This window comes from Oxyura jamaicensis, chromosome 10, assembly GCF_011077185.1.
Source record: "Oxyura jamaicensis isolate SHBP4307 breed ruddy duck chromosome 10, BPBGC_Ojam_1.0, whole genome shotgun sequence".
Lineage (NCBI taxonomy): Eukaryota > Metazoa > Chordata > Aves > Anseriformes > Anatidae > Oxyura > Oxyura jamaicensis.
The window spans coordinates 14,879,604-14,905,152 of NC_048902.1; the positions used below are offsets into that span (position 1 = coordinate 14,879,604).

Below are 25,549 nucleotides of genomic sequence, written 5' to 3' on the forward strand. Positions count from 1 at the left end.
AACGGCAGGAGACAGCATGTGAGCCCATACGAGCCTCCAGCATAACAGGCCAGCCAGCCTGGGTTGGCAGATCATTTAGAGCTTATCGCTCAGTAGGACATCCAGTTCTTCATGGAAAACTTCAAACAACTGAGTGCTCACCCTCTCCTACAGCACGTTACTCAAAAAAATAACTATCTTCAGCCCTCAAAGCCTGCACTGTTGTTCCTACAGTCTCAACTTGTTTAGCCTCATCTTCTAAGCCCCACGTCACACATATGGCTCTTCCATCAGAGCAAAACATTGGAAGGAATCCCTTTCCTACACATATGGTTAGTCCAAGGCCACCCAAACACTTGAGTTAAGGCAGCGGATGACGAACCATGGTGGCCTCCAGCAACCCTGCCCCAGCAGTCCCCGGGGGCTTTCTCCCTCCACGAGTCACTTCTTGCTGTCGTTCACCTCACAGGGGATTTTCTGGATTTGGCACAAACCACCACAGAAAGCTTTCCCAAATCCTGAAGAACTACACCTAGAAAACTTGCTACGAGGGACAGCTACTAGGGGAGGATGGCAAGAGAACTGAAGCACCAGACCACGACTCCTCGCCAGATCCCAGAAGAAATGCACGATAATAGAATTAAAAACCTATTTCTTGTATTAACAGTTCTTGGCTAGGGAGGTTTTCCTCTCAGGCACTGTAAGTACCAGTGAAGTGCAAAAAGGATAAGGCTACAGAAAAATGTACATGCTGGCTTCTCTACATTGTAGGGTGTCAACTCCAACTTCCAAAATATCAGCACTGGAGCAGGGTAGGTTCGTTCAGAAGGGTAAAAACCCAGTGACGCGATACACCAAGGTACCCATTTGTCATAAAAATGCAGTCTCCATTGAAAAGTCCACATTTGGTTCCCTATGTTATCATCTTAATTCCCTCTATATTTAGACTAGGAATTTGGTGTGTGGTTGCCATGTCTACCATACAACAGTTACACCACAAAACTTCAGGGATTTCAAACACAAATAAAAGAATCCATACGATACACGAGATTGAACCATTCAAAACCGGCGCAGTATTTCCCTCCTCGTGGCACAATATTCAACGCCAGCATTACTTTGCCATGGTGTCTTGTACATCCATTGTTTTATGTATCCGTACCTTCATGACTGCATAAAAAAGTCATACTCCAAACCCAGGATTTTCTATGATGGGGATCCTTTAGCTCCATTTTTTTTTTTTCAGACTTGTGAAATAATGGAGACCCTGCAGTGACCGAAGGGGAAGGTGTCGGGGAAGAGAAGAACCTCACCATCTCCAGATCGCTTCCATCCCCAGGAGCCCCGGGGCCGCAGCGCGTTCATCTGCCTCACTGCGAGCCACAGCTGAGAGCAGCATCTCTGCACCGAGTCGGGGATTTGGCTCGTCGTCTGCCCCCCTGCTTTTCTCACTAACATCCGTGAATCCTGCGCCTGAACTCGGAAGCGACCGTCTTGAGCCGAGGATTAGCAGCATTCAGGAGAAAAAGAAGTCGGAGTTGCAGCTCCCAGAGAAACTCAGTGTAGGACAAAAAAGCTGCCACGATGGTTGTATAAATGCCTTCCTGCTGTAGATTTCAAAGCATGAGTAATGGTAAAGGCCAACAATAATCCCAGGCTGGTTTGAATTGCTTTTTTTCCCCCCTGCTTTTTTTCTAGCTCTCCACAGCATGTGCCATGGACTCAACAGCTTACACAGCAACGCGTGGAGCAGCCACCAGAAGCAGCCCGCAGCAACGGGCGAGCTCTTCTGCAGAGCCATGAATGCAGCAGGGGCTGAGCATCTGACACTATTTCCTCCCAGCCCTCTCCCATCCCTCTGCTGGGAGCCCCCAGGGGCATGCACAGGATGCCAGTGGGTGTGAGAAAGGGCCCTACGGATGGGCAGCCCAAGGCCCTGACCGGTGCAGTCATGTGTCACCCTCCAGCACCGATGCCAGGCTTCGGGCAGGCTCCTTTTTGGCTGGGTTTTTCCATGTTTACTCTAGTTACAGTACAATATTTACAAAGAGAGAGTTACACAAGTGATTTTAAAGAGGCAGGGCTGGGACACAGCCTATTGTTAGGGCTGCACTTTCCACCACGGCACCCTGGTTTGATTTGTTTCTGACACCTCAGCTACTCGGTCTGAAATTCCCCACGCCGCTGGGAGGCTTCCCAAGCTGTTCTGCAGAGCCTGTGGAAAATGCAACCACACGATCGTGGACCATCACATGGTATGGAGAGATGTATGCACATGTGGAGTAAGCTGGCTTTGGTGCACACAGGCACCGAAATTTTGGTGTTTTCTCACTTTGAGCAGGTTGTTCAAGAAATTGTTTCTTCAGAAAGTAAATCTAAAGTGGAGCCTGAAGAACTGTAATGCCCCCTTGCCTTGGGCCACCACCAGGTTTTGGCATTTTTGAGCCACAAAGCATCTCCTCCCATCTTCACTCCAGCACCAGGCTCTCTGCCTCTCTGAGCAGCAGCCACTAGGGGGAGGTGACACGGGACACCGTGTCCGTGACTGCCTCCACTCATCTGCTGACAACAGGGATGAAAGACCAGAGCTGGGGGAAGGCCAGACCTGGGGACCCTTCTCACTCACTGCCCATCCCAACACCTCCCTCCCGTGCGGGTCTCTATCCCCACAGGCCCTCTGCCACCCAGTCCATCCCATCGCCTCTTTCTACCTCCACCAGGTAGGCACAGGGAAAACCTTGCTCAGCTCCTGAAACCCTGGCATGGAGCCTTTAGAGAAGGTCCTCAGACGTTTTAGCTGTACAACTGAAATCCACGGCACAGGAGCTCAGGAGGAGTGTGTGGGGCTGGCCCCAGGTCTCCAAACCCACCTGCAGGTCCCTCTGCAAGGGCCAGGGAAGGCAATGAAGCAGAGCAAGCTCACACACATGCAGTGCATGCACGCGAAGCATACAGGAACCTTGCATGGAAAAGAAAGGGTAAAAAAATATAACACCACCCACAAAACCTAGGGACCTACAAATCAAAAGCATTGGACAGCAACAGACCTAGGCTCTGCCCCAGCTGAAGGTCATCTGTCTTATCCACAACTTCCAGGGAAGGAGGTTTTATACCCTCCCTAGGTGGTCTTGCAACAGTTTCATGATGATAGCAGGAAGTTTTTTCAATATCCAGCCTCAGTCATCCTGGCAAATTAGCAAATCAGTAAATTAAACTGCCACGGGAATCTAGGGCTTTAATAACCACTATTACATGTTGGAAGCCTGCTGGATTGCACAACAGTTTTCTTTTTGTTACACTGAACAAAATTAGTTCTTTCAACCTCTTCTCACGTTTCTTAATCTTTTCTTGTTGCTTCCTTCTGGACACCTTCCAGCACGCCTGCATCCGCCTCGGAGCAGGACACTCACAACTGGATTTGATGACACCGACAAGGTCTCCGCAGCGCCACGCATGAGTAAGTCACCTCCCCGTCTCATGGATGACACTCCTTCAGAGTAACCCAAAACAAGATCTGACTCTTTTGCAATCACCTCTCACTGATGATTCATGCTTAATTTGTGGTCCACTAAAATCCTCAGTTGTTTTCTGTGCATCACTCTCCGGCAATCCTGACTTGGTAAATGCGCATTTTGATTTCTTCTCTGCAAGCAAGACTTCTTCTCTTATCTGGACACACTCTCTGGTTTCTTAAGGTCACTTTGAACTCTAACCCTGCTCTCCCAAGTGCCTGCAACCCCTCCCATCCTGATGTCATCTGAAAGTCTTATAAACACACTTCCATCTTCCAAATCATTACTGAAAATACTGCAAGCTTTCCTCCAGAAACTGACCTCGCTGACATGTTACTGCAGTACTTAGATGAGTGTGGAGATGAAACTGCAAATTTTGTTCAAGCTTTGTTCTCGGTGAAGATACCAGGAAATGACATGCTTTTCTGTTCGGCTGCAACTTCTGGAAATACAGATGTTCATTTAAAAACTAATTCATGTGTCAGAGCTAGGAAGCACAAAACTCAATAAGATCCAAGTAATGCAATTACTACAAAGAGAAGGCCATTTCCCAGTGAACTGTTTCTGTTTTCTTCCAGCTACAATTTCTCAGCCACAGCCTTAGACTACCAAAGCCATCAGATGAACCCAGAAGTGCAACGTTATCCATCTGCTACGTGAAGACAAAGATTCAGCAAGTAATGAATCGTACCTGCTCTCTGCCATCACCACAAGAAGAAAAGAACAGCAGGGTACAGCTCATCTCACGTTGCTGTTTAACCAGGCCCCATTCCTGAATTACTCTGAATATCACAGTATGTAAAAGTTAAATCAGATCTCTCATTAACGTCAAGGATCTTAAGTTATTCAATTTAAAAAACTCTAAAGTCTAATTTTAATGGATCACATCAAGTTGTCACCCCGGCTCTGCTCCAGATGCCCCCCCAAAGAGCTCGATAAGAACTGGTGGAGTCTCTGGCAGGACGAGCACTTGCTCAGCATGAAAGGGACTTGGGGAATTGTTGGTACAGAACTTCTATAGCTGAATAAATCCAACCTCTGAGAAAACATTCTGGTGATTTAACAAACAGACACTTTAAAACCCCATTTTAATTGGAAAAACCATTTTTCCATTATTTTCTTTTCAGTGTTTACAACCCTACAAACCATTATTTTCCTAAACACTTTTCAGCTGCAGCTTTTCCGTGACATGCACGAGAACCTCGCTCAGGCCCAGCACGTGTATCCTCTACGTGTTACACTGGGGCACGCTTTTGGCATCAAGGGTCCAGATAACCCCCGGTCCTCGGAAACCAACTCACAAGAAGGAATTTTCCCCCTTCTCTTTCCAGTGTGTTTGATCTTATCGTTATTCAGCCCGATTCCACTACACAGGCAGTATTGGAACTTGTTAGGTTCCAATTTCTTGTTTTTATTTTTTTTAAATAGCCTGTGTGTACAAACAGCTTTCCACATTGCGAATTAATAAACAGCGTTGTGCAAACCTCCCAGCCACAAACCAGGGGTTACTGCAGTTGCCAGGCAGCTTTTCCCGAGTTCCTGAGAACAGGGGTAGGGCTGCTGAATACCTGCAGCTCCTGACCAGCTGCAAGTAACAACACTTCTATTTGCAACAAGCTCAGAAAACCACTTTTACTAACCACAAAATGGCTCGGTAATGAGAAGGCAATGAGCACCTGAAAGACTTCTGGCTACAAAAAAGTCAGCGCTAAATAAAGCAGAGACAGGACAGGGCAGGAGATGCACTTTTCATGATTGCTTTTTCACTGGCCAGCTCCCTGCTCAACCTAGATGTGTGAATTAAGCTCTATTTATAAGCCTTGCACCATTTTTTTTAATGGCCTTAATATAGTGCAGTTGTTATTTTGTTTCTGTTGAACGTAGCAACAGGAAACCCTGTCAGTCCTGCAGCAAACTTTCCATTCCCCTGACACTCCCATTCCTGCAACAGAAAAGCCAGATTTCTAAAGAGGTGTTTGATGGGGTGGGGAGGTGGAGAGGAAGAAGAGAAGAAAGCACACACACAGTCTCCAAATGCCTGTAAAACATGCAAAATGGAAGCCAAATTCAAGGTTTCTTTACTTTTTTTTTTTTTTTCTTGTTTGAGAAGCAAGCAGCTGGAAATAAACTGATATAATAAGAGGACAGGGAGTGTCCTAATTTGTATCTTCTAAATATATCTTACTGTATGGTACCTAAGTATTAGTGGTGAAAATGATCTCTAATAAAGGGTCAGTAAAATAACATCAGCATCTTAATGCTCACGCATGCCAGTAACAAAAGACATATCAAACAGCACGGATTTTACCTTGAAAAGCTATTAGCTCCAGTCCCCGGGTAACTCATTGGGCAAACAGCTACAGAAATTAAGCCTTAACTTGTTAAAAACAAAATAAACCTGATTTTATTACAAGCTTTGGCAAGACTGTTCTTCTGCCTAAAGAGCTTTACTGTGGGATGAGCAAAGTTTTTGGTGCTCCACCCTGTAATGTTAACTCATCTCCCCAGTATTTTTTTTTCTTTTAACAGCTTCATAATGGCAAGCTAACACACAAACACAGCTGCTCAGCGGCAACGTGCACGCACACAGGCTCCGAGCAAGCTAGCATTTACAAAACACTCTTTTTCAGGAACAAGAAACTATATATAAAGCCCAGGAGCAAAAGCAAATCCAGCTCAGAACGGTGAGACCAAAAACCTCAGCTCCTGATAAAGCACATCACACACTAGGCGTGTTTTAAACCAAAAGTACATTCCTGTCGAGCTCGGTATTTACATTTTTTATCGCAGACGGTGCCTAGAAATGGCAAAGCAGAGGGGTCGGGGGAATGGTAACAAAACCAACACAACTCATTTCACATCTCTGGCTTGGCCTTTTCCTATGGCTTCCCCCCTGTGAGGAATTTGGGGGTTTCCCTCGTGTTTGATCCCTGTACGTCGTCTCACTGCTCACTTCAGTTTGGATAATGACCTTATTCATACAAATCCTTGTTCAGCGCTGCCTCATGAGGAACCTTTCGGGCCAATCTGTGTTTCACAACCCAAACGTGGCTTAATCTGGAGCGTTTTAGAAATGCAAGAGCTAAAAAAGCCCACACTATATTTAAAATGCTGAAACAAAGCGTCACAACGAGCAACAACTTTCAGCCTTGCAAAAGGCTGCAGAAGGAAACCAGCAGTTTAGGTGGCCGTGTCCCGCAGTGGCGGCACTTCTTTAAAAAGCACATTAAAAATAGCAGGTAACAAAGCATAAATGACACTCACCGCTTCCTCGCAAGCTGCGCTGTCTCTGGGATCTTTCATAAAATCCACCTCATCTTCAGTTTTCATTTCCAACTTCCCTGTGAAAACAGAAGGTTTGCACAGGCAATTTAAAACAAACTTCGCTCGGTGCTGCTGAGATTTTTCTGTTTATTCAAACCAGTCTCAAAAAAAAAAGAAAAAAGAAAAAAGAAAAAAAAAAGAAAACCAAACCCCTTCAACAAGTCCATTTTACTCCCGACATCTGGTTTCATTCCCGACTTTGCTGCTTGTTTGTTATTAGTTTTAACAACTATCGTGTCTGGGCTGAAGGAAACTATGAAACAGCAGCAAGCCCAGGGAAAAACGTGCGGCTGGGCTGCTCCTGGGAGGCTCTAGGTGAGGCTGAGCACATCTGCGTGTATTTGCCCATGTATTCATTTGGCTCCCATCCCTCCAGCTAAAGAATCAAAGTTTTTGCTCTTTTTCTTCTCACCATAATCGGAAGAGAATGCACAAAATGAGCCTTGCCTTCTCCACTGATATTTTCACTGCTGAAAAAATCACAAGCTTCTAAAATTCAGCCCTGCCTTCGGGATGCTGGTTTGGTGCCGGGACTAGGAAGGCCAAGCCTCCTCTGGTGGACTTTACAAAGCCCCGGCTGATTTCCCCCTCCTCACCACCGCAGTGGTACAAATGCTCTGTCCCTTCTGCTTTCTCTGCCCAGCAAAACCATGAAAACTTTCATCAGTTGCCGCTCCCCAGGGGTTCCCTTCTGTGTACCTTTCCTTGGCACGAACATCAAAGCTGTCAAAATCTTTTTCCCCTAAGCCAACAGCTCTCACAACACCCTTGAACACCAGGAATTAACGTAAAGAAAATGATGCTTCAATGACAGGATTACTGTCCGCAAAGCAGTTTGTTGAGCAAACTCATTTATTTTTCCCCAGGGGCTTGTGGCAGTGCCATGCCCACGCCATGGCCACGCAGCCCAGCGTAGAGGAGCACAGAGGTCAAAGCTGGAGAGTGGCTGTGTTAGGGCCAAAGCCCTGCTCTGATCCCGCTCACTCTCATTTTCTCCTAAAACCCAACACCCCAGGAATGTCATCGCCTTCTAAAGGGAGATGCGTGTTTGCAGCGAGTTTTCCCGTTCAAGGCGGGGATTTTGCAAGAGGATGCCTCCATCTCAACTGGAAAACTGCCGCAGCAACTGCTGCCAATGGCCTTCCATTAGCATTAAATCTGTTGTTGACTTTGGGGCTTTACAGAGATCTGGTTTTGCAATGCACTATTGATAAAATAACCCAACGTTACCACCTCAAATGGGCACGATTTTGTCTCAGTTAGACGCGTTTGTGTGCTGCTAGTGGCAGACTCAGAAATCCGAGGTGACGCTACGAGCTCCTGAAAGTCCCATTTGCTGGAGAAGCAGAAATCAGGGTCACAAGGAGAACTGCTTGAGGTCACAGCAATGCCATGATGGGGAGAAATGTGCTCTGACAGCTGAGAGATTGGTTCCAAGGTATAAGAAGGAAAATGCTGGTGTGCTGGGGACAGAAGCAACACAGCGATACTCGGGACAGTGTAAGAACTGGAGGAACAAGCCACGGGCCAAATGCTGCTGTAGGCATCAGAAGAAAATCAGGAGATTCCCAGTTCTGCTTGAGATTTCCTCTGTGCATCTGCACGAGTTACTAGGGCAGAGTCTCTGCTTCCCCATCTGAGAAGCAGAAACCCTAATGACAATCCCCTCCCTGATAATGGCCTTGAAAGCACAGCCCGGGCGGTGCTCGTGGCATTTTCATGTCCTGAACAGCGTGTCAAGAACACTGCTCCCTTTAAGGTCAGCAATTAGCATTTCAGCTCAGTCCTAGCAGGATCAGACCTTCATTTTATTGTCGGGCTAGATAAAAATCAAGAGTTTTAAATAGCACAAACACATGGTTTGTGTGCTGAGGCTTGGGTGCTTCACTTCCACGTCGCCCTCAGGGTGAAACACAAGGGCATCTTTTTTTGCACTCTGTCACTTATTCATAAACTGCTGCTCCGAAGCATAACCCCAAACTAGAGACTGGTATTACAATATTACCACAGGCCTTTAGGGCACAGAGCACCTTACCACAAGTGCAGTGTCATTAGCATCACTCGTTATCGATTCACCCTGCTCCTCCACAAGGGGAAGGAAACTATAGGAAGTGCCTGGCCACGTCACCACGAGGTGAGGAGTGGTAAAACTCAAATAAGGCGATGTGCTTCTACCTGGCAATGGGGGCTCGTTTTAAAGGCTGAGACCTACGAGCAGATACTCCAGGGAAGTTTCTCCCAGGAGAAGCGTTCAAGAGCAGTGGTTATGGCATTTGTAAATGTGAGATGCCTGACCCCGACCATGCAGCCAGGGTCACTTGCTGTTGAGAAGCTGCATCTACCTGGAGGAGTTCTGTCCGCACAGCCAAGCTGCTGGGACACATCCTGTTACCTCTCCATGCCCAGCCTACCGTCGTGGCGTGCTTTCCAACCCTAACTCCCTGCTTGTTAAACAAAGAGCTTAGCTCTGCCCGGCTGCAAATAACGTCACTGGAGGACCCACTACTCGGCTGTTAACTCAGCTCTGAGTTGAAATCTAATGGCTTGAGGAGCTGCCTTAGGAAACCAGGATCTTCTATATCCATTGCCTTCCTTCAATTTTGTGATCAGACGTGAGATGTTTATCTGGATAAGAACTTGTCCCTTTGAGGTCTCTGTTTTGGGGTGAGGCTGAAACTGATAAGATGCGACGAGAAAAAGCGGTATGTATTTGAGAGCAATTTCACAATATAAATAAAAGAAAATAAAGAGTTCAACTTCTGATTTGGAGGAACGGCAGCAGCAGCAGCAGCTGATTGCATGTCTGATAAATTAGCATGACAATAAAAGCCTCTGACCACATGTGTTTCTGAGAAACAGCCTCGTGACCTGCACTTCCTTTGAGAAGGCTCTACTGTCGGCTCTTGAAAAAAAGATTTGATTCATTCGGAGCACCGACTACTCACAAAATCCTCTGTACAACCCCAGACTGCAGGGAAAACTCCCCGACACTGACACAGCAACAAGGAATTCCCACAAAGCCTTGAAGGCTGCTGCAGCAGGAGCACACAGAACGCGCCACACGAAGCGCAGGCATCAACGTGCAGAGACGTACACACTAACAGCAACAAACGAGTCCCGTGTCCCAAATCGCTGCCATCTCACAGTTCTAGATCCTGTTTTACAGGACAATAAACGGTTGTATTCCCAGGTCTTTTAACCCTAAATCGTTATGCGTTTTAAACCTGTATCAGGATCACCTCCTCTTTTTCCCTTTCCATGCCCTAACACAGAACGATGCCTTACTATTACTTTTTAACTTCAACTACTAACTTGCTAAGCTGTTTTGTTCCATTTCCTAAAAACTCATCGTGCCTCCAAGAATCCAGCCAGAGATAAAAACCTGAGCTATAATGAGGCAAAAGCCAAGAAGCTCCCAGAGTTAACACTCCCAGGTATTGCCTTACAGCCACTCCCATCCCATTGAAATGTCAATCTGCCGGAGCACAAAAATAAATTTCTTTCTGAAAACAGCTTCCTAATCCACTTTTAAAGCACTCTACTTATTTACTAGCGAACTAATGACTAACGTTTACTGATTATCTCCTGACAAATAAACTTTCTAAAAATCAAAGAACTCAAAGAAAACTCAGAGAGATCAAAGAAAAAAGGATTTGCCAGAGCCACCCACTAGTGACCCCTCCAAAAATCAAACCTTTCCCCTGCCCCCAGTTATTCTGCTATCACGTAGCAGCCCAAATCCTCTGCCATCGCTCTATTCTGTATTTAGAATGAGGTAAAAGCTCCCAGCATTAAGTCAGCGAAAAACCTTTACAACTTCATGACTTGTATCACGGCAGGATTTTTCTTCTCTTTTTTTTTTTTTTTCTTTTGATTGTTCAGTGCTGTGAAATAGGATGCACTGTGTAATTTTCTCATAGCAAAAAGAAAAAACTGGCAACTGAAAAAGTTCAGCTGCTGGTGCTGAACAGCTGCCGGAACAGGTGGAATAGAAAGATCAGATTAGCTCCACGCTTCAGGAGCGAATCCACCTCTGATTTAACTCCAGCGACCAACTCACTTCCCACTCAGTCAATTTATCCAGGTCTGTTTCCCCTTTCTCAGCGTTACCTGATGGCGTTTTCGGGTATCTCGTGGTGCACGGGCACCGGGTCTAAGCCGGCCCCAGCGAGGCGCCGCTGTCCCACAGCATCCCTGCTCCCAGGGGAGCGCTGCTCCCGCTTCCAGCCGGCCGCAGCGAGCAGGGAACAAACTCCCGGCGAGCTCCGGCCCTGCCCAAGCGCACTGGAAAACACCCCGGCTGCTCTGCCCGACAAAAGCTTCGCAGACAGGAAAAGGCAGAGGGGGTAGGGCTGGCCCTCTCTTCTAAATGACCTAACCCCGCCAATTAGGACGTGGCTTTGCACAGTTCAGAAGGACACCGGCAGCTGTTCCAGTCGAGGAGGAAAGAAAACGTAAGGCAGCGCTGCCGTATCCTCTGACAGTACGCTAGCAAGAATACAGGGGGGAAAAGTGAAGGCATAGCTCACATTAGCACTAAGCTAATAAACCCTGAGGCTCACAATGAAGTACGTAACTTGAAGACACGGCGGTCGAAATATCTCCCTCCCATTCATTCCTTCCCCAGAAGGGATTTACGTGCTAGACATTCTTCTGCACGGCTTCATAGGAGAGGATGTCCTTTCCTTGCCTCCAGTGCCAGCCAAGAAACATCCATTTGGGCTGCAAGCTTTAATAGGTAACTTCTCAGACAAGAAAGCAAAAAGAAAGCACCCCCAAACACCTACACTTCCTCTGTAAGGCAGGCCTCATGCACTCACTTCCCTTCCTGTGCTGGTGCTAGGGGCAGCCCGACAAAGAAAAGCTGCAAAGAAGGAAACCGCCCGATTTTCCATACCTGTGCCAGGCTCGGCAGCTCGCGGTGCTGGGCTGACGTCCGTCTTCTTGGCGGAGGAGCTTAAATCTGCCTCTCCATTCAGTCCAGCTCCGACATCCACTGCAGGCTGGGGCTCGAGCCCCGCTTTTTCTGCTGCTTGTAGGTCAGGAGAAGAAGGGGTCCCCGCTGCAAACACGACGGCATCAAAACTTTTTACCATTTTAGGAGCTTTATCCACAGAGGAGCCATCGTCTGCCGAAACCAAACTCTTTACTCCCACGTGCTCTGGTGACTCAACAGCATTTAAGCCGGAGGAGCAGGGCGAGAGGGCTGACTCCGACACGGCTCGGCTTTGCTTGCCCTCGGGCTGTGCCGAGACCTCCCCCTGGGCTGTGGCAGGAGCAGCATTGCCCTCGCTGCCCGGACAAACAGTGTCCGTGCTGGAGTCGCTGTCGCACGTGGGCTCCTCTGCGATGGGCTGCAGCGCTGCCCTGGGAAGGACGCTCTCCAAATCCGGCTGCTCTTCCTCGTACCCCGTGACGGGGGCCATCGCCGCTATCTGTAATGCTTCTTCAGCCTCAAAAGCCACGCTCGGGGCTTCCACTTCCAAAGCATCCTTTAATTCGGGGGTGCTGCTGCGCGGGGAGATGTGCTGCGGGCTGGGACCATGCTCTTGGTGCGGCCCCGTGTCCGGACAAGGGTTGCTCCCCGCCACCAGCGACTCGCCCGGTGGCTCGGCTGCTTGCATGGCGCCTTCTCCAGCACCTGCTGCCCCAGCCTCGCCTGCTGACTCCTCGGGGACCGGCTCCTTCAGCCCAGCACCCGCACTGACGCCGGCTGCGGGCCCCCCTGGGCTGCAGGCGGAGGATTTCACAACCGTGGCAAGCAGTTCCTCCGACAAAACCTGCTCCCGGCTGCTGTCAGAAGCCTCCCGCTCAGGCTCGGCCATGCCTCCTTCTGCCTGAGGCTGGAGGCCATGCTCGGGAGGACCCGAGACCCCCGCATGCTCCCCCAGCACGCCGGTTACCTCGCCATGCTCCTGGCTGCGCGGCGGGGCCAGCTCTGCCGAGCCTGCCGCCGCTGCTGCTGCCACTTCCTGCTTTTGTTTAGATTCTTCATTATGAATTACAGAGGGTGTGCCTACAAAATTATCCTCTGCACAGTCTGCGCCCTTGGCACATGGAGATAATCCAGGGTCATTACCGCGCAGGGCCGCCTCCTGCCCGGGAAGTGCCGCTGCAGCATCTCCCGTCGGGTGCTCTGCGTCGGGATGGGGTGCGAGCGCTCTCACCTCGCTGCTCAGCCCCTCCTGCCCCGGAGGGCTTTCTGCTGCCTCCTCTCCGTCTTGTGGAGGCGCCTTCTCTGCCAGGCATGTGCTTGCATCCTCCAGAGGGAGCGATCCAGGCTCCTGCTCTCCCACTTGAGCAGCATCCAGTTTTAAACTGTCGCCCATGACATCGTTAACAGCGGTTTGATCAACAGAAGGGCAGCAGCTAGCAACTTCCTGAGCTCCGTTTTCAGAGTCTGCGCTTCCTCCATCTCCGCTGCTGCTGGTATCAGTTCCTACTGCCTCTTCTTTCTGGGCTTCACCACCCTCCCTTGCTTTGCCTGCACTCTCAGCAATCTCACCGCTTCCCTGGCCACACGCAGGTTCTGCGCTGCCTTGGTTAGCTCCACCACCATCACCATTTTCAGGGCCATCGGTTTCCACGCTGTCCTCCAGGGAGGGCGAGCTGGATTTGCCATCTGTGCTACCCACTTCCACCTGTCCTTCTTGCCCCCCACTCGTAGTGCTGTCCTGGCTTTCCAAAACAAGACCACGTTCAGGTGCACACGCAGGAGCCTTCGCCCCGTTCGCTGCTGGTAACGCTGCTGCAGTGCTCGCGGAGACATCCTGCCTCTCCTCCACACGGGCATCACCTTGGCTTTCCAAAAGGCCAACGTTTACCTGATCAGTGCGTGAGCCTGCTCCAGTCTCTTTGTTATCACCACTCTTGCAAAGATCAACAGAGACATCCCCAGTGCCAATACCTGTGCTCGTACTGTCACACGCCAGTACCACTCCCATGTTTGCATCCTCCCCACCCGTACAGTCAGTGCCATTAAAACCATGGAGCAAGGGCTGAGCAGCGCTGGCTGGCTCTTCCTCAGCTGCCACTCGCTCTTCTGGACCCGCAGTCCTCCTTTCGGTGCTCTCAGCCATCCCATCCTCTACCTGCTGCTGGCCCGGCGCCCTGTCAGCCGCCCCGGTACAGTTCCTGCACTCGGTCTGGCCCATGGCCACATCCGTGCCCTCCGGGGAGGCCGGGGCTTCGCCTGCAGTTTGAACCCCAGGAACAGCACTCTCAGCTGCACGCTCCTCGGCAGCCTGCGCTTCCTGATGGGTGCTATCCTTACTGCACAAGCCAGCTTGATCCAGAACAACTCCAGCAGATGTCATTCCAGCTTCCTCATCTGTATTTCCACAGGACGGGAGATTTACGGCCCCGTTTACGCCTGCATACGGGCTCGCTGTGCAGCCGTTCTCATCTGACACGGCCCCAGAGCCTTCAGCAGAGGCTGGCCCCTCCTCTTCCTTTTTACCCAACGTCACGGTATTTTTACTTTCACAAGAGCACGCTGGGCTCTCTGCGTCCCCCAGACTCAGCAAGCCGTTTGGTCCATCACTGACAGCTCCCAGGCTCCCACTGGGGCACTTGTCCTCCTGGTGGGCTTGGTCGGAGAGCTGCCCGCTGTTGAGGTGAACAACATCAGATGGACTCTCCTCACTTCCTTCTCCTGCCATTTCTTCCAGTTTGTGACACGAAGTGGCTGGGTGAGCACCTGGCTCTGCCCCGCTGCCGCAGCTATTCCCAGAATCTCCCGGTACAGACTCCGTCTGCTTCCTTAAACTCTGTAACAAGACAAAAAAACACAAATTATGATTATTCTCTGGATCCACCGAGTACAAGACCTGTGAACGCAAAGCCCTGTTTCATGTGACTCCTTCTCCTGCTGTGCTCCTACTTGAAGGGCAGAGCTACAGACGTAGTGCCGAGGCCGTGTTACCTGCTGGTTTTGTTACACAGCAACAATGACACTGTTAGAACAACGGGACTGTTGGCTGGAAGAAGCTTCTGGAAGACATCTAGTCCAACTTCCCACCTCAACCTGGACTATCACTAACGTTACCTGAGGTCAGACAAGGCTCTGGCAAGTTCCAAAAACCTCCAGTGACGGAGCCCCCACCGCCCCTCTGAGCCACCTCTTTCAGTCCGCACCATCCTCCTGTGAAGGATTTTTTCCCAGCAGCCAGTCCGACCCCCCCCAGGCTGAGATTTGTCCCTCTAACCCCTTCCTACACCATCTGCCTCCACCAGTAAGAGTTTGGCTCTGTCACCTTTGCCATTGCTAGAGTAGCTGCTGTACTCTTCGTTCTTCAGCGCACTTAAACTCGAGTTCAGTCAACAGCAGAATTCAATCTACCACATAATGCAAATGCGTACCAGCCCGGTCCCACGGGGCCTGAGCTGACACTGCTGCAGAACAACTTCAGACCCCTGCCCGACGGCACTCCCCGCTTCTGCCCAGCGTTGCTCCATTTCCCTCTTTTGCTCTGAACACTGCTCCAGACAGGGCACCTGCCCAACCCACTCAGCTGTCTCCTGCTTCTAGGACTGAACTCATCATCGAATCCACTCCTGAGAAATGCACGCATCATTAAATAGCTGAAATTTATTTCCTACGTGGAAAGAAAACACTGAAAATGACGGCACCGTATTAAAATTAGCAGTGCCATACGGTGGAACAGTAGCAAAGCACTCAGCTTGTCTCTTCTGCATTTCCTTTCCAGCACATCTGCCTTGCCCAGGATCCACCAAGCCTGATACAATCAAACCTTTATTTAAAAAGAATCATCTCTGTTTCAATATTATCTTTTTTCTTCCCTCTTCTCTGCTGCATTTCAGCGTTCACATACGAGAAAAAGCTCCTCGCTAAATTAACGAGCAACCTCAGCCCTTGGACGCACACCCCGCCGAGCTTCCTTGATTTTCTGCGGAGCGCGGCTCTCGAGGCAGGCTCTGGATTTCTCTGCACGCTTTCGGAGGACACGCTGACACGCTGACAGCAGGTGACGAGTGCTTGTGGCCCTCTAAAAATTCAGCACTGCTGAATCTATTTCAAGCCTCTGGTATTTTTTGCCTTTCTTCATAAAAATACTCAAAAAAAAAAAGTACCCTAGCAGTCTAACTCAATAGGTTCCTTCAAATCTTTAAGATTCTAAAAGTTCTCAGAGAAACAGGATTTCACCCCAAATATGCCAGCTTAAACAACCCTTTTCTCCCCGAGTAACAAAAGGAGCAGCGTGTTAGCTGATGCATTGCAGGGAACTTCTGGGTGTTGCATGTACAAACCGTGCCTAAGCCCATCCCTGCTGCGTCGAGGATATTGCACTTACTGTTCTTTCCACCCTGAGGTTTGAAAACTCTGACCACAGCCACCAAATCACTGAATCACAGACAACTGAACGCACTTCTGGTGTTTGCGATGGCTCTCCTGCTTCAAACAACCCCGCCGCCCACCTCCCCTGCAGCTGTGTATCTGCCAGCCACGATGCAGCTCGTGTTTTTGGAGGCAGCCCAAGGCAGGTGAGCAGGGGAGGCAGGCAGCACGGGCAGCAAAACCAGAACCATCTCCTCGGCCACCCAGCCCTGCAGCAGAGCACAGACACCGTGCTGCTGGTCCCCGGCCAGGACGGACAGACGGCCGCAGACAACGGTGACACTTGTGCTGGAATAAGCCGGAGGGGCGGCGGCAGCCCCAGCATCCTCGCGGTGAAGTCACTCTGCTGATAGCCTGAAAAATAGAACCGGCTCCAAAAGGAGCCAACTGGCTTCTACCCGACCCCAAATGAACCTAAACGCAATCATTACAGGGCTGCGCTCCAAATCCCAATCAGATTAGATGTGAAGTGAAACAGCGCTGGGAAGAAAAAGTCTAAACATAGCCTTTTGTGATTTCTTTGTCAGACAAAATGTACCCATCTGGCACTGGCTCTAGCAAGCAAGGAACGAGCTCGATGTGCGGCCGTGCCTTAGTGCCAGCTGATGAAAAGGGGAAGTGCAGGGAGGCGATTTCACGGTTAGCTCTGCTTTGCCACTCATGCCACCAGTTCCTGTCGAGATGGGGAGTAATTAACATCTCCTGCTCGGGGAAGGGTGACCGATACCTCTGAACTTCCCTCCAGCCCAGCGCAGACTGCAGTTCTCTCTTTGCTTGCTTAAAGGAACAGAAATGCCTGGGAGCACTGTTATTTAAACCCCACACCCCCGTAGCAGCAGATTCATGAGTGATAAAGCGATGGCAGCTGTGCAACACACACAGAGCAGTTCTGAGAAGTTGCACAGAAGTGTCCTGCTGCTTCATCTTCCCCTCTTGAACACGTCCCTTTCGCACTGATGTTTAAACATTGAGAAGAAATCTCCCAAGCATCCACCTTGTACCACCATGAGCAGGGCTACGGGTACACACACTGCGTGGCTGGGGTGGGCTTCTCCAAACCCTACACCGAGGCACTAAGAAAACCACTGCTTTCCCCACCAGCTTTCCCTCTCCCCTCTGACCCTGTCATCTTTATCCGAACACAGATGTACCCAGGGTGCCAGTCCCCCAGGCCCTGACCCCCTCCAGCACACACACACGCCACCCAACAGCTGCCAGCAGCTGGAAGGACGATGCACCTCACCTCCATGAAGGTTTTCCCTGTCTGATGCCACGCTTCCTAACACGGCTTTATCAGATCTCCCCGTATTTCAGGGAGATAACAGGCAGGTGTCTGCCTGGATGTTTGCTAAGGACATCCAGAGCAAACGTCTAGACCCACTGGTGCACATGCCCCCAGACAGTGCCTGCGTGTGGACAGCCCACCAGGTGCCAGGCTGCTCGCAACAGCAGCAGCCACCCAGCTCCCTCTCTATTCAATAATGACAGGTGTTTCCTTACCCGGTGCTGGTGGCTCTGCATGTGTAGCTGAAGCTGCCGTATGTCGCTCTCCAGGCTGGCCTTTGTCCCTTCCTTGGTTTCAGCCGTCAGCAAGTAAACATCAAGCCGCCGGTGGTGCTTCACGCAGTACTCCCCGGTGTGCACCGTGTGAGACAAGGTACTCCAGGAGTCCGGCTCCCTGGCTTCTTCTCTGAAACGAAACCACCGCGGGTTAGTCTGTGAGCAAGGAGGGATGCTGCACGGCAGGACACGCACACTGTTCCTCACTCTGGACAGTCATCTAATCAATGGCCCAAGAGAAGCAGAGCAACGGCTCCAGGGCCAGACACACATGCACACGTCTCCATCCTGAAAATGAATGTGATTTAGAGCCAGAGCCAGCCACGAGCTCTATTCCACAAGATCTTTCTCAGGTAGGGAGACCTGCTTTTATCCCCCAGACAAGAAGAACACAAGTGACTAATAGCAAAGGGCACTGCAATTGCTTTTAAAACAGAATTTATTGCAGGTGAAGATCACCAAAGTGGCTGCTGGAGAACAACAGATACCTGAAAGAAAGACTGCAGGGGGAAAAGTTCGAGGGAGCAACGATTTTTATGACACAGATACTACAACTTCTACACCGAAACCAGCACACCTCTTCACCAACACCCAACAGCCATCAAATTGCAGCAGTTTTGTCACTCCTGAGATGAATTCTGCTTGCCCTGTGAAACTGCTTCGACGTGAGACATCCTCAGTGTCGTGAGACCTCTTCCTTCTGCGGCAATAACACCGACGTTCTTCTTACCAAAGGAAAAGAAAGGAGAAAAGGGGGCTGTTGGAGGTCAGAATGAAAAACTAACTCAGCAGTTCTAGTTGATAGAAATCTCTGTTCAGTCATCTCAGACATCAGGCCCTGATTTTGCACAAGTTTACAACTCAGAGCAGCAATTCTTCACGTGGCTGCTCTCACCGAGCTGCACAGAAACAGCAGTGTCACTTTAACGGGGTGTAGAAGTCATCTTATCAAGGTGTTCATCTAAAGCTTCAGGTCTGTAGCTTTCATTTTGAACCAGAACTGATTCAGGAAACCAAAACCATCTTTTCATTATCACACGCCCTAATGAGAGAGGCAACTCCCAGGAGAGAACCGGGCAGGGATTGAAGGATGTGGGGCTAACGCTGACCTGGCATGGACATGAGAAACAGAGACCTCGCCATCGTCCCCTCCCTGGGACTGCAGCTGCTGAGCACTAGCCTGAGCCGACAGCATGGCCCCACAGCCAGCATCCCCAGATTTCCCTTTAGCTACAGGTTTCCCTAGAAGCAGCCTGGGACAGAGCTGTGATTGTACAAAAATGATGAAGGGACTTGACAAGGCACAGGTGCAGCAAACTCGTACCGTCCGCCAGGTAGAACTACACAACTGGCTGCACCTTGGCCCGCTGTTTTTTTCAGAAGCAGCAAACCCCTCCCGTGGGCCAACCACAAGGCCACCTCTTGGGAAGCTGTGCAATTTAGAAAGTGAAGTAGTAACGATCAAACACCACCACGAGCGGCAACAGCAGCAGGCAGAGTGCCGAGGGGAAGCCGGAGACAGCCGATGTGCTGTCCACAGCCCACCTCCTCTCGTGACTCATTTGGGGTTAAATCAGCACGACACAAAGCAAATTCAGACAAAGTGAATGTATGCCTTCCACCCTTTGCCATGATGTAACTCAATTGACTTCTACGGAATTACTCTTGATTTAAACAGAAGCAATATTGCTATAGAGGAACAGAAGGACGCGGAGTTTTTTGTGCTGATTTATATAAATCCGGTCATTGAGGCACTGGAGTCAACTGAGCCATTACAAGTGTGAAGTGGCTAAATAAATGACTTTCCTTTATCAAGGAAACACAGCCATTTCTGTCTGGAGTATTTTCCTTTTCGGCTGTCATGTATGAGAAATCACTGCTCGCGGGGCCACGCGGAGCACAACGAAGCAGGCAGCACAAAAACCAGGTTCACCCACTCATGAGGCCAACATCAGCAGGCTGCTGTGTCCTTTCAGACACAACAGCCTTCTCTGCTTTCTCACCAGCTTCAAGTGCACTTACAGGCGTCTTCAAATGGGCACCCACAAAGCAGCCTGTGGATCTGCAGGACCCTCGGTGGCTTCAAAGCCTCAAAACCTGGATGGGAATCACAGGCTTGAGCTGCCCCCTGCATCACGGTGGGCATCCCCACCACCACCCCTGCGACCTGCCACCTCCACCTTCTGGCAGCGATGTCTCAATCCACCGACTCCTCCAAGTCCTCCCTCTCGCACCCCGATGCATCCAGGCACTGACGGGCTGCTGCAGGGGACAAGTGAGTGCTCCCGAGCGTTAACGGGTTGGCTCACTGCTATTTCTGCTGTTCAACTGCTTTCAAGAGCAGGCAGATCACATGAGAACATGCTCCTGCTCACTTGTCCCCCTACGTTGAACTTAACCATTTGTGTCCCCCCTGCCTGGCTCGCTGCAAGCCCTGGGTTCTGTTAAGGTAACAAAAACACACATCCTTCCAGAAAATGTGCTTTATAGGCTGCACACTCAGTGCTCCCTCCCTGGGAAAGGTGCTCATTTTGCATAGATTAGCAATTTCTGTAGTAGCTGTAATTACGTACAAGCGCATACCCAAGCTGCTCTACTAGGAGATAAAAACAAATATGCAAATATTTACTAAAGATTTACTAAGAAACGTAGATAGAAACTCCTGCATTCGAGTAGTCTGAAAATCTCCTTCCATGCAGCACAGGAGCTTAAGCTACAGGGGAAACACATCTTATTATAGCATCTGACCAGCCTGGGGCAATTCCTTCTCACCCTCCTCTTTCAACAGCTTCCTATTGAAAGACTTGAAAGATCCCACTGAACAGAAAGTTTCCTTTGTACCGCCCCTGAGCCAGGCTTTTCCAGAAGAGACTATCTCACTTGGTTCAAAAGGCAAGGATTGACCAACGAGGTCCCCAGGGTCACTGGGGTGCCTCCACGTTGGGCACAGCCATGCGGAGGAGACCAGGAAGAAGTCCTCCATCTCCACTCCCTGCTGCTTCTGACCCAGCTTTTTGTTACACAGAGGCTTCCCAGAAGGGAAATCGCTGGCTTCAAGAAAGAACAGCGCTTGCAGGACAAAGGAAAGACTTACCAGCCGGCCCTTCATCCGCGGAAACGGGACTCAAGGAAGGATGCTGACCCCAAACGCTGCGAAGGGAGGAGCAAACCCAAACCCTCACCACCTCCAAAACGCTCTCGGGCCGTGAGCTGCTTGACCCAGGAGCTAATTCTTTTGCTCCAACCACAGCATCGCCTACTGCACATCTGACAGGAGGAAGACCACAAGCGATGCTATTTTTCAAACCTCCACCGAGTGCCCAAGCAGAGCCGTTCCCGGCGAAGGAGGAGCCGTGCCGCGTTTGTGTGCTGAACCTATTCTGGTCTCGTGGCGGGGCAGATAGGATGGCCCCGGGCCAAGGAGAGGCGGAAAGAGGTAGAGGAAAGCCTGCAGTGACACAGAGCGGCTCCCAGCTTCCTGCAGATACCGGCAAGATATTTTTATAAAGAGGGAAGATAAGTGAGAAGGGGGGAACAAAAAAAAAAAAAACGCGCTCTGACTGGAGGAAAAGCTCTGCCCGCCTTCAAAAGTTTCAGAAGCAGCCGTCGGTGAGAGAGGTTTGAAATTTGGCTGTGCTGGGAAGGGTTTTCCAGTACCCAGATTACAGGTTTTAACCGCAGGGGAGAGGAAGAGTGGGGAAGAGATCAGAAAAGGATCAAAATGGCCTCGGTGCATTAGGCAGAACCCCGTGAAGAATCCCACAGTTCCCCAGCCGGGTGAGGAAGGCGGTGTGGGAACTCAAGGTGTTATTTCCTGGGGATATCCCCTCCGCATTTCTGAGCCGAACAAACAAACGCCGCAGCGCTGCCAGCTCTTGGGATCTCACTGCGAGCCTGGCCACAGCTGCTGGGTGACTCTGAAAGCACCAGGTCCCACATTCATGTGATAGAGAAAATAAAATCTCTTAAAACAAAACCAAAAAAAAACCAACACCACAGCAACCAGTGTTATGGTTACAGCCAAAAACTAGGAAATGCTAGAATTTAGCTGCTCTTATCTGTAGGGCAAATAAAACCTAAACTGAACTTGAACCTCACATCCCTGGTCAAATTCTGATTTCTTGCTGTTACATTATCACACTGAAAAGAGGAGATGCAGCGTCTGTGGTCTGGGATAAGCAAGGACCGGTGCCTACTGGGGCAGGAAGCTGCCCGTGGTGGCTGCTGCACCACAGGTCCCTACCACGGACAATTTACAGACGTCAAGCCAACAGTCCCTCCGATGAAAATCTGCACCCAGATTTACCTGGCACCAGAGTCTCAGACCCACTTCCAGAAACCCGTAACACAAAAAGCCAATTTCCTAAACCCATCACGGAACTGGGTACGGGACTCTGAAGGATCTCTTTATTCTTCAAAGGAAATTGCAGGCTGCCAGCAACAAACAGCTACGGATAATGGCAGCAACTGCTCATTACGAACGGCAATTAATATTTAGTGGCAGTGCCATTACTCCTAAGAGAACCCAAGTGTCCATTTTCACTATTCCTTCCCTTAATGTCCTTCTAATATTATCAGTACTCTTTTTTTGGAAGGTATATGGAAACAGTTTCTTAGAAATTTGACCCGACAGAACAGAAAGCTGTTGCAGAAGCGTTGGGGTAATACAGGCTTTGTAGGGGTGCCATCAGCTTTTCATCAACAGCCTCATGGTCTTTAGTGGCATACGAAATACCAGTGCACACAAACACTTTCTTGGTCCCCCCTGCTTTTGTAATCATCAGCGCAAATCACACAGGAGGCTGAGAGCACAGGTGCAACTGGTATGAGCTAGATTGGGTTAAAGCAAATGCAAACACTGGGAAGTGATTTAAACGTGGTATTCATACTCCAGGTGCTTCCAAATGTACTGAAAGCCACAGAAAAGGAGAAAAAGTTTCTTACATAAGACAATTTTACAAAGCACTCACTAATTGGACCGCTTTTGATGTTGGAGGAAAGAGTTAAAGCTCATTAGCTGCAGCAGTAATGACCAACCCCTTAGAGCACTCCACACAGAACCGCAGTGGGTTTGGACACTGCACTCAATTCAGGACTGCACAACCTATCCTTCAATAACAGCTTAAACATTTAATGACTGGATTCAAAATATTTAATGCTCACTTCTCAGTCCTGTGATCAACACACCATACAATAGGAAATCATACAAGAGAGGCAAGCTGGCTTGTTCCTCAACAGCTGTTTGCAGAATCACATATCCTAAGTGAGCACGGCCAGTTATCTCAGCAAACAGAGCCTATTTTCTACCACAAAGGGGCTGCACTCTTAAACCCAAGCATTTCTCAGGCCTTGAAGTTAATTATATATCAAAAAATAAAACTACAAACTGCCAGCAAATATATTTGCCAAGCAGGATGATACATTCCATAGGATCCAATAGCTGTCCGTTGTTAAATGCATTTTTGCATTTGTTTTATTTTCATAGCCTTACCTAACAAGAAAGATGCCCTGCTTGGGGGGTGTATCTTCTCATATCTTACCAAATCTTCTCAAATCTCTTCTAAATCTCTCCTTTCTCCTCCTCACAGGCCTGTTTGCATGAACGTCACCTCCTAGGACCTCTGGTTGCCAAGCAGGGTATCAGAGACAGTAAAATGCTGTTCCTACCATAGGGACAAAGTCTCTCCTCTTTCTTCTGTATGCAGAGGTGGATACATACAAAACAAAGACAAGGAGGGAGCCAACGAATGAAAATACAAGTCTTAATAGGGATGCTGGAAGACAGTAGGAAAAGAGGAAAAGCTGGAGCGTGCAGTGGGTGAGGAGGTGGAAAGAGGGAAGCACAAACTCTTCCTGCTCCATCACGTTCAGACCTGACTGCTCCCACTCCCCTCTGCTCCTCTGCTGTACTCTTGGGGCCCGTGGAAACCCACGGCACCTCAGCATCTTTCCAAGCTGGAAGAAATATCAGTGAAACAACCACGTCCCAGAAAGTCATCTCAAAGTTCAGTAACACAGAGCCACAAGACCGGATCCTGTTGGATCGCTCCTACTCCCATGCTTCTGTAGCCAAACTGCATCCTCGCAACACATGGATCTCTCATCAGTTCCTCTCTCGTTACCTTTTTAATGACTTTGAATGCTCCTTTAAATGTTAATCCTGAGCCAGCACTCACAGAGACAAAGGCAGCTGCTCTCCTCTCCTAACAGACTGCACAATGAGAGCGAGCCGTGCCCTAAAACCTACTGCCCTGCACCCCGCATAGCGATCAAAAGGTTTTGTTGCTTGGTTTGGGGTGGGGGAACGGAAGGAAAAATGCTAGATGATAGTGTTACTTCAGTAAACTTTTTCTTGGCTGAGCCTGGTTAGCCAAAAATAAAATTATCTATCGTGGTGGCAACTTCTGGGGCACCTGCATGTCCCCAGCTGCATCCCACCCGTGCTCGATAATAACGGGAGAAATAAGTAACCCAGGGGAGACTGGGAGCTTTCACAGCCAGTTCCCAGCTCACAGTTAAGGCAAGAGCGCAGACGGGACGGGGTCTGAGCACCCCGTTACACGCACTGCCACAACCCGGCCATGAAGTCACCTTCCAGCCCCAGGAAACTTGTGATTTTGGAAAGCATCTGCACCACAGATGGCCCGTGTCCTGTGCAGACTGAAGTTAATGGAACAACCTCGCAGCAACGTTAGATTAAAAGTGTCCGGCTTTAACTGTTGTCCCCATTTGGCAGCGCGCTGTAAGAAATGCCTGATTTTAAGACCACGCTTAAACCACCTGCTGAAGACGAACTGGACGCTTCTGACATAAAACACATGCTGAAAGGACGTGCTGCTTTGGTGAGCTGAGAAATGAGATGCCAGACAAATCCTCTTGCAGCTCTGGCCTAGAAAACCAGAAGAGTGTATTCAATTACCAAAGCAAAGTCACTGCAAAAGCTTCCTCATCTGAGAGGCACCACGGAGCTTACAGCACAGACTCCATCAATTACTTACATAAAATCAGAACAGCAAGTGATAATCCAGTACTGCAAAATGGTCACCAAACACTCCTGCTACCAGGGAGCTATTTCTTGTACGTGTTAATTAAATCTGGGTCAGTTTAATTTTGGAAATACATGCTGCTAGTGGCTGATGCCTTCATATCCTGGGCCTCCTGGCTGTTACCAGGATGTTTTACACACAGAGCCATACAGAAGTGCTCCACAGCAATAAGAAGCAAGCAGGGAAAACAGCAAAAGCAAAACTAAGGTGAGAGAAAAAAACTCAAGAGACTGTTAAAGTCCCGAATCCTTCCCTCTGCAGGGACTGGAAAAATGCTTTCTTACCGACTTCACTTTTCTCTGCCTCCCCTTTCAGGGGGCATAAATCACTCACAGCCGGGAAGGAACGACCAGCATTTGGCTTCGCAGAAAGAAAAACCTGCTAGGTTTGGGTTGCTGGACAGAACTTTGTTGTGCAGCAATGAAGTCGGATTACCAATCAGCGGGTGTTTCGCAGAACGGCACTCCGACTGCCCCGACATTGTGAACACTCGCTCCTTCTTGGAGCCATTTTACTTGCCTGACTTGCAAAGCACTGAAGAACATGGAGCTGGCAGGCAGATTATATTACTACGCTGAGCTGGATTTGAAAACACCAACTAGTGCAAAATGCAGCTGTCCCGTTGCAGAGGCCAAGTTACTCACACGGAGCGTGCTCCCCCTGGTTAACAGCCCCGCTGCCTCTCCCGAGCCCTCTCTTCTCCAAGGAGCACGGCAGACGAGGGCTGCCAACGCCCTGGAGCAAGCATTGCCCAATTTAAACATAAGGAAGTA

The 25,549-nt window shown here is 49.6% G+C and overlaps 1 protein-coding gene across 11 annotated transcripts in view; it reads right to left on the reverse strand.

Moving 5' to 3' along the window:
* AKAP13 (A-kinase anchoring protein 13) overlaps nt 1-25,549 on the reverse strand; it is a 205,697-nt gene that overhangs the window by 90,148 nt on the left and 90,000 nt on the right. For 10 of the 11 annotated variants that reach the window (XM_035335274.1, XM_035335269.1, XM_035335270.1 and 7 more), the window contains exons 8-10: nt 17,671-17,860; nt 11,710-14,581; nt 6,753-6,829 (exon numbers count right to left, since the gene is read on the reverse strand). In XM_035335274.1, the coding sequence (XP_035191165.1) occupies nt 6,753-6,829; nt 11,710-14,581; nt 17,671-17,860 (3,139 nt within the window). Of the gene's footprint in view, nt 1-6,752; nt 6,830-10,922; nt 11,095-11,709; nt 14,582-17,670; nt 17,861-25,549 lie in introns of those variants that run through there. The other variant, XM_035335279.1, reaches the window with a different exon arrangement.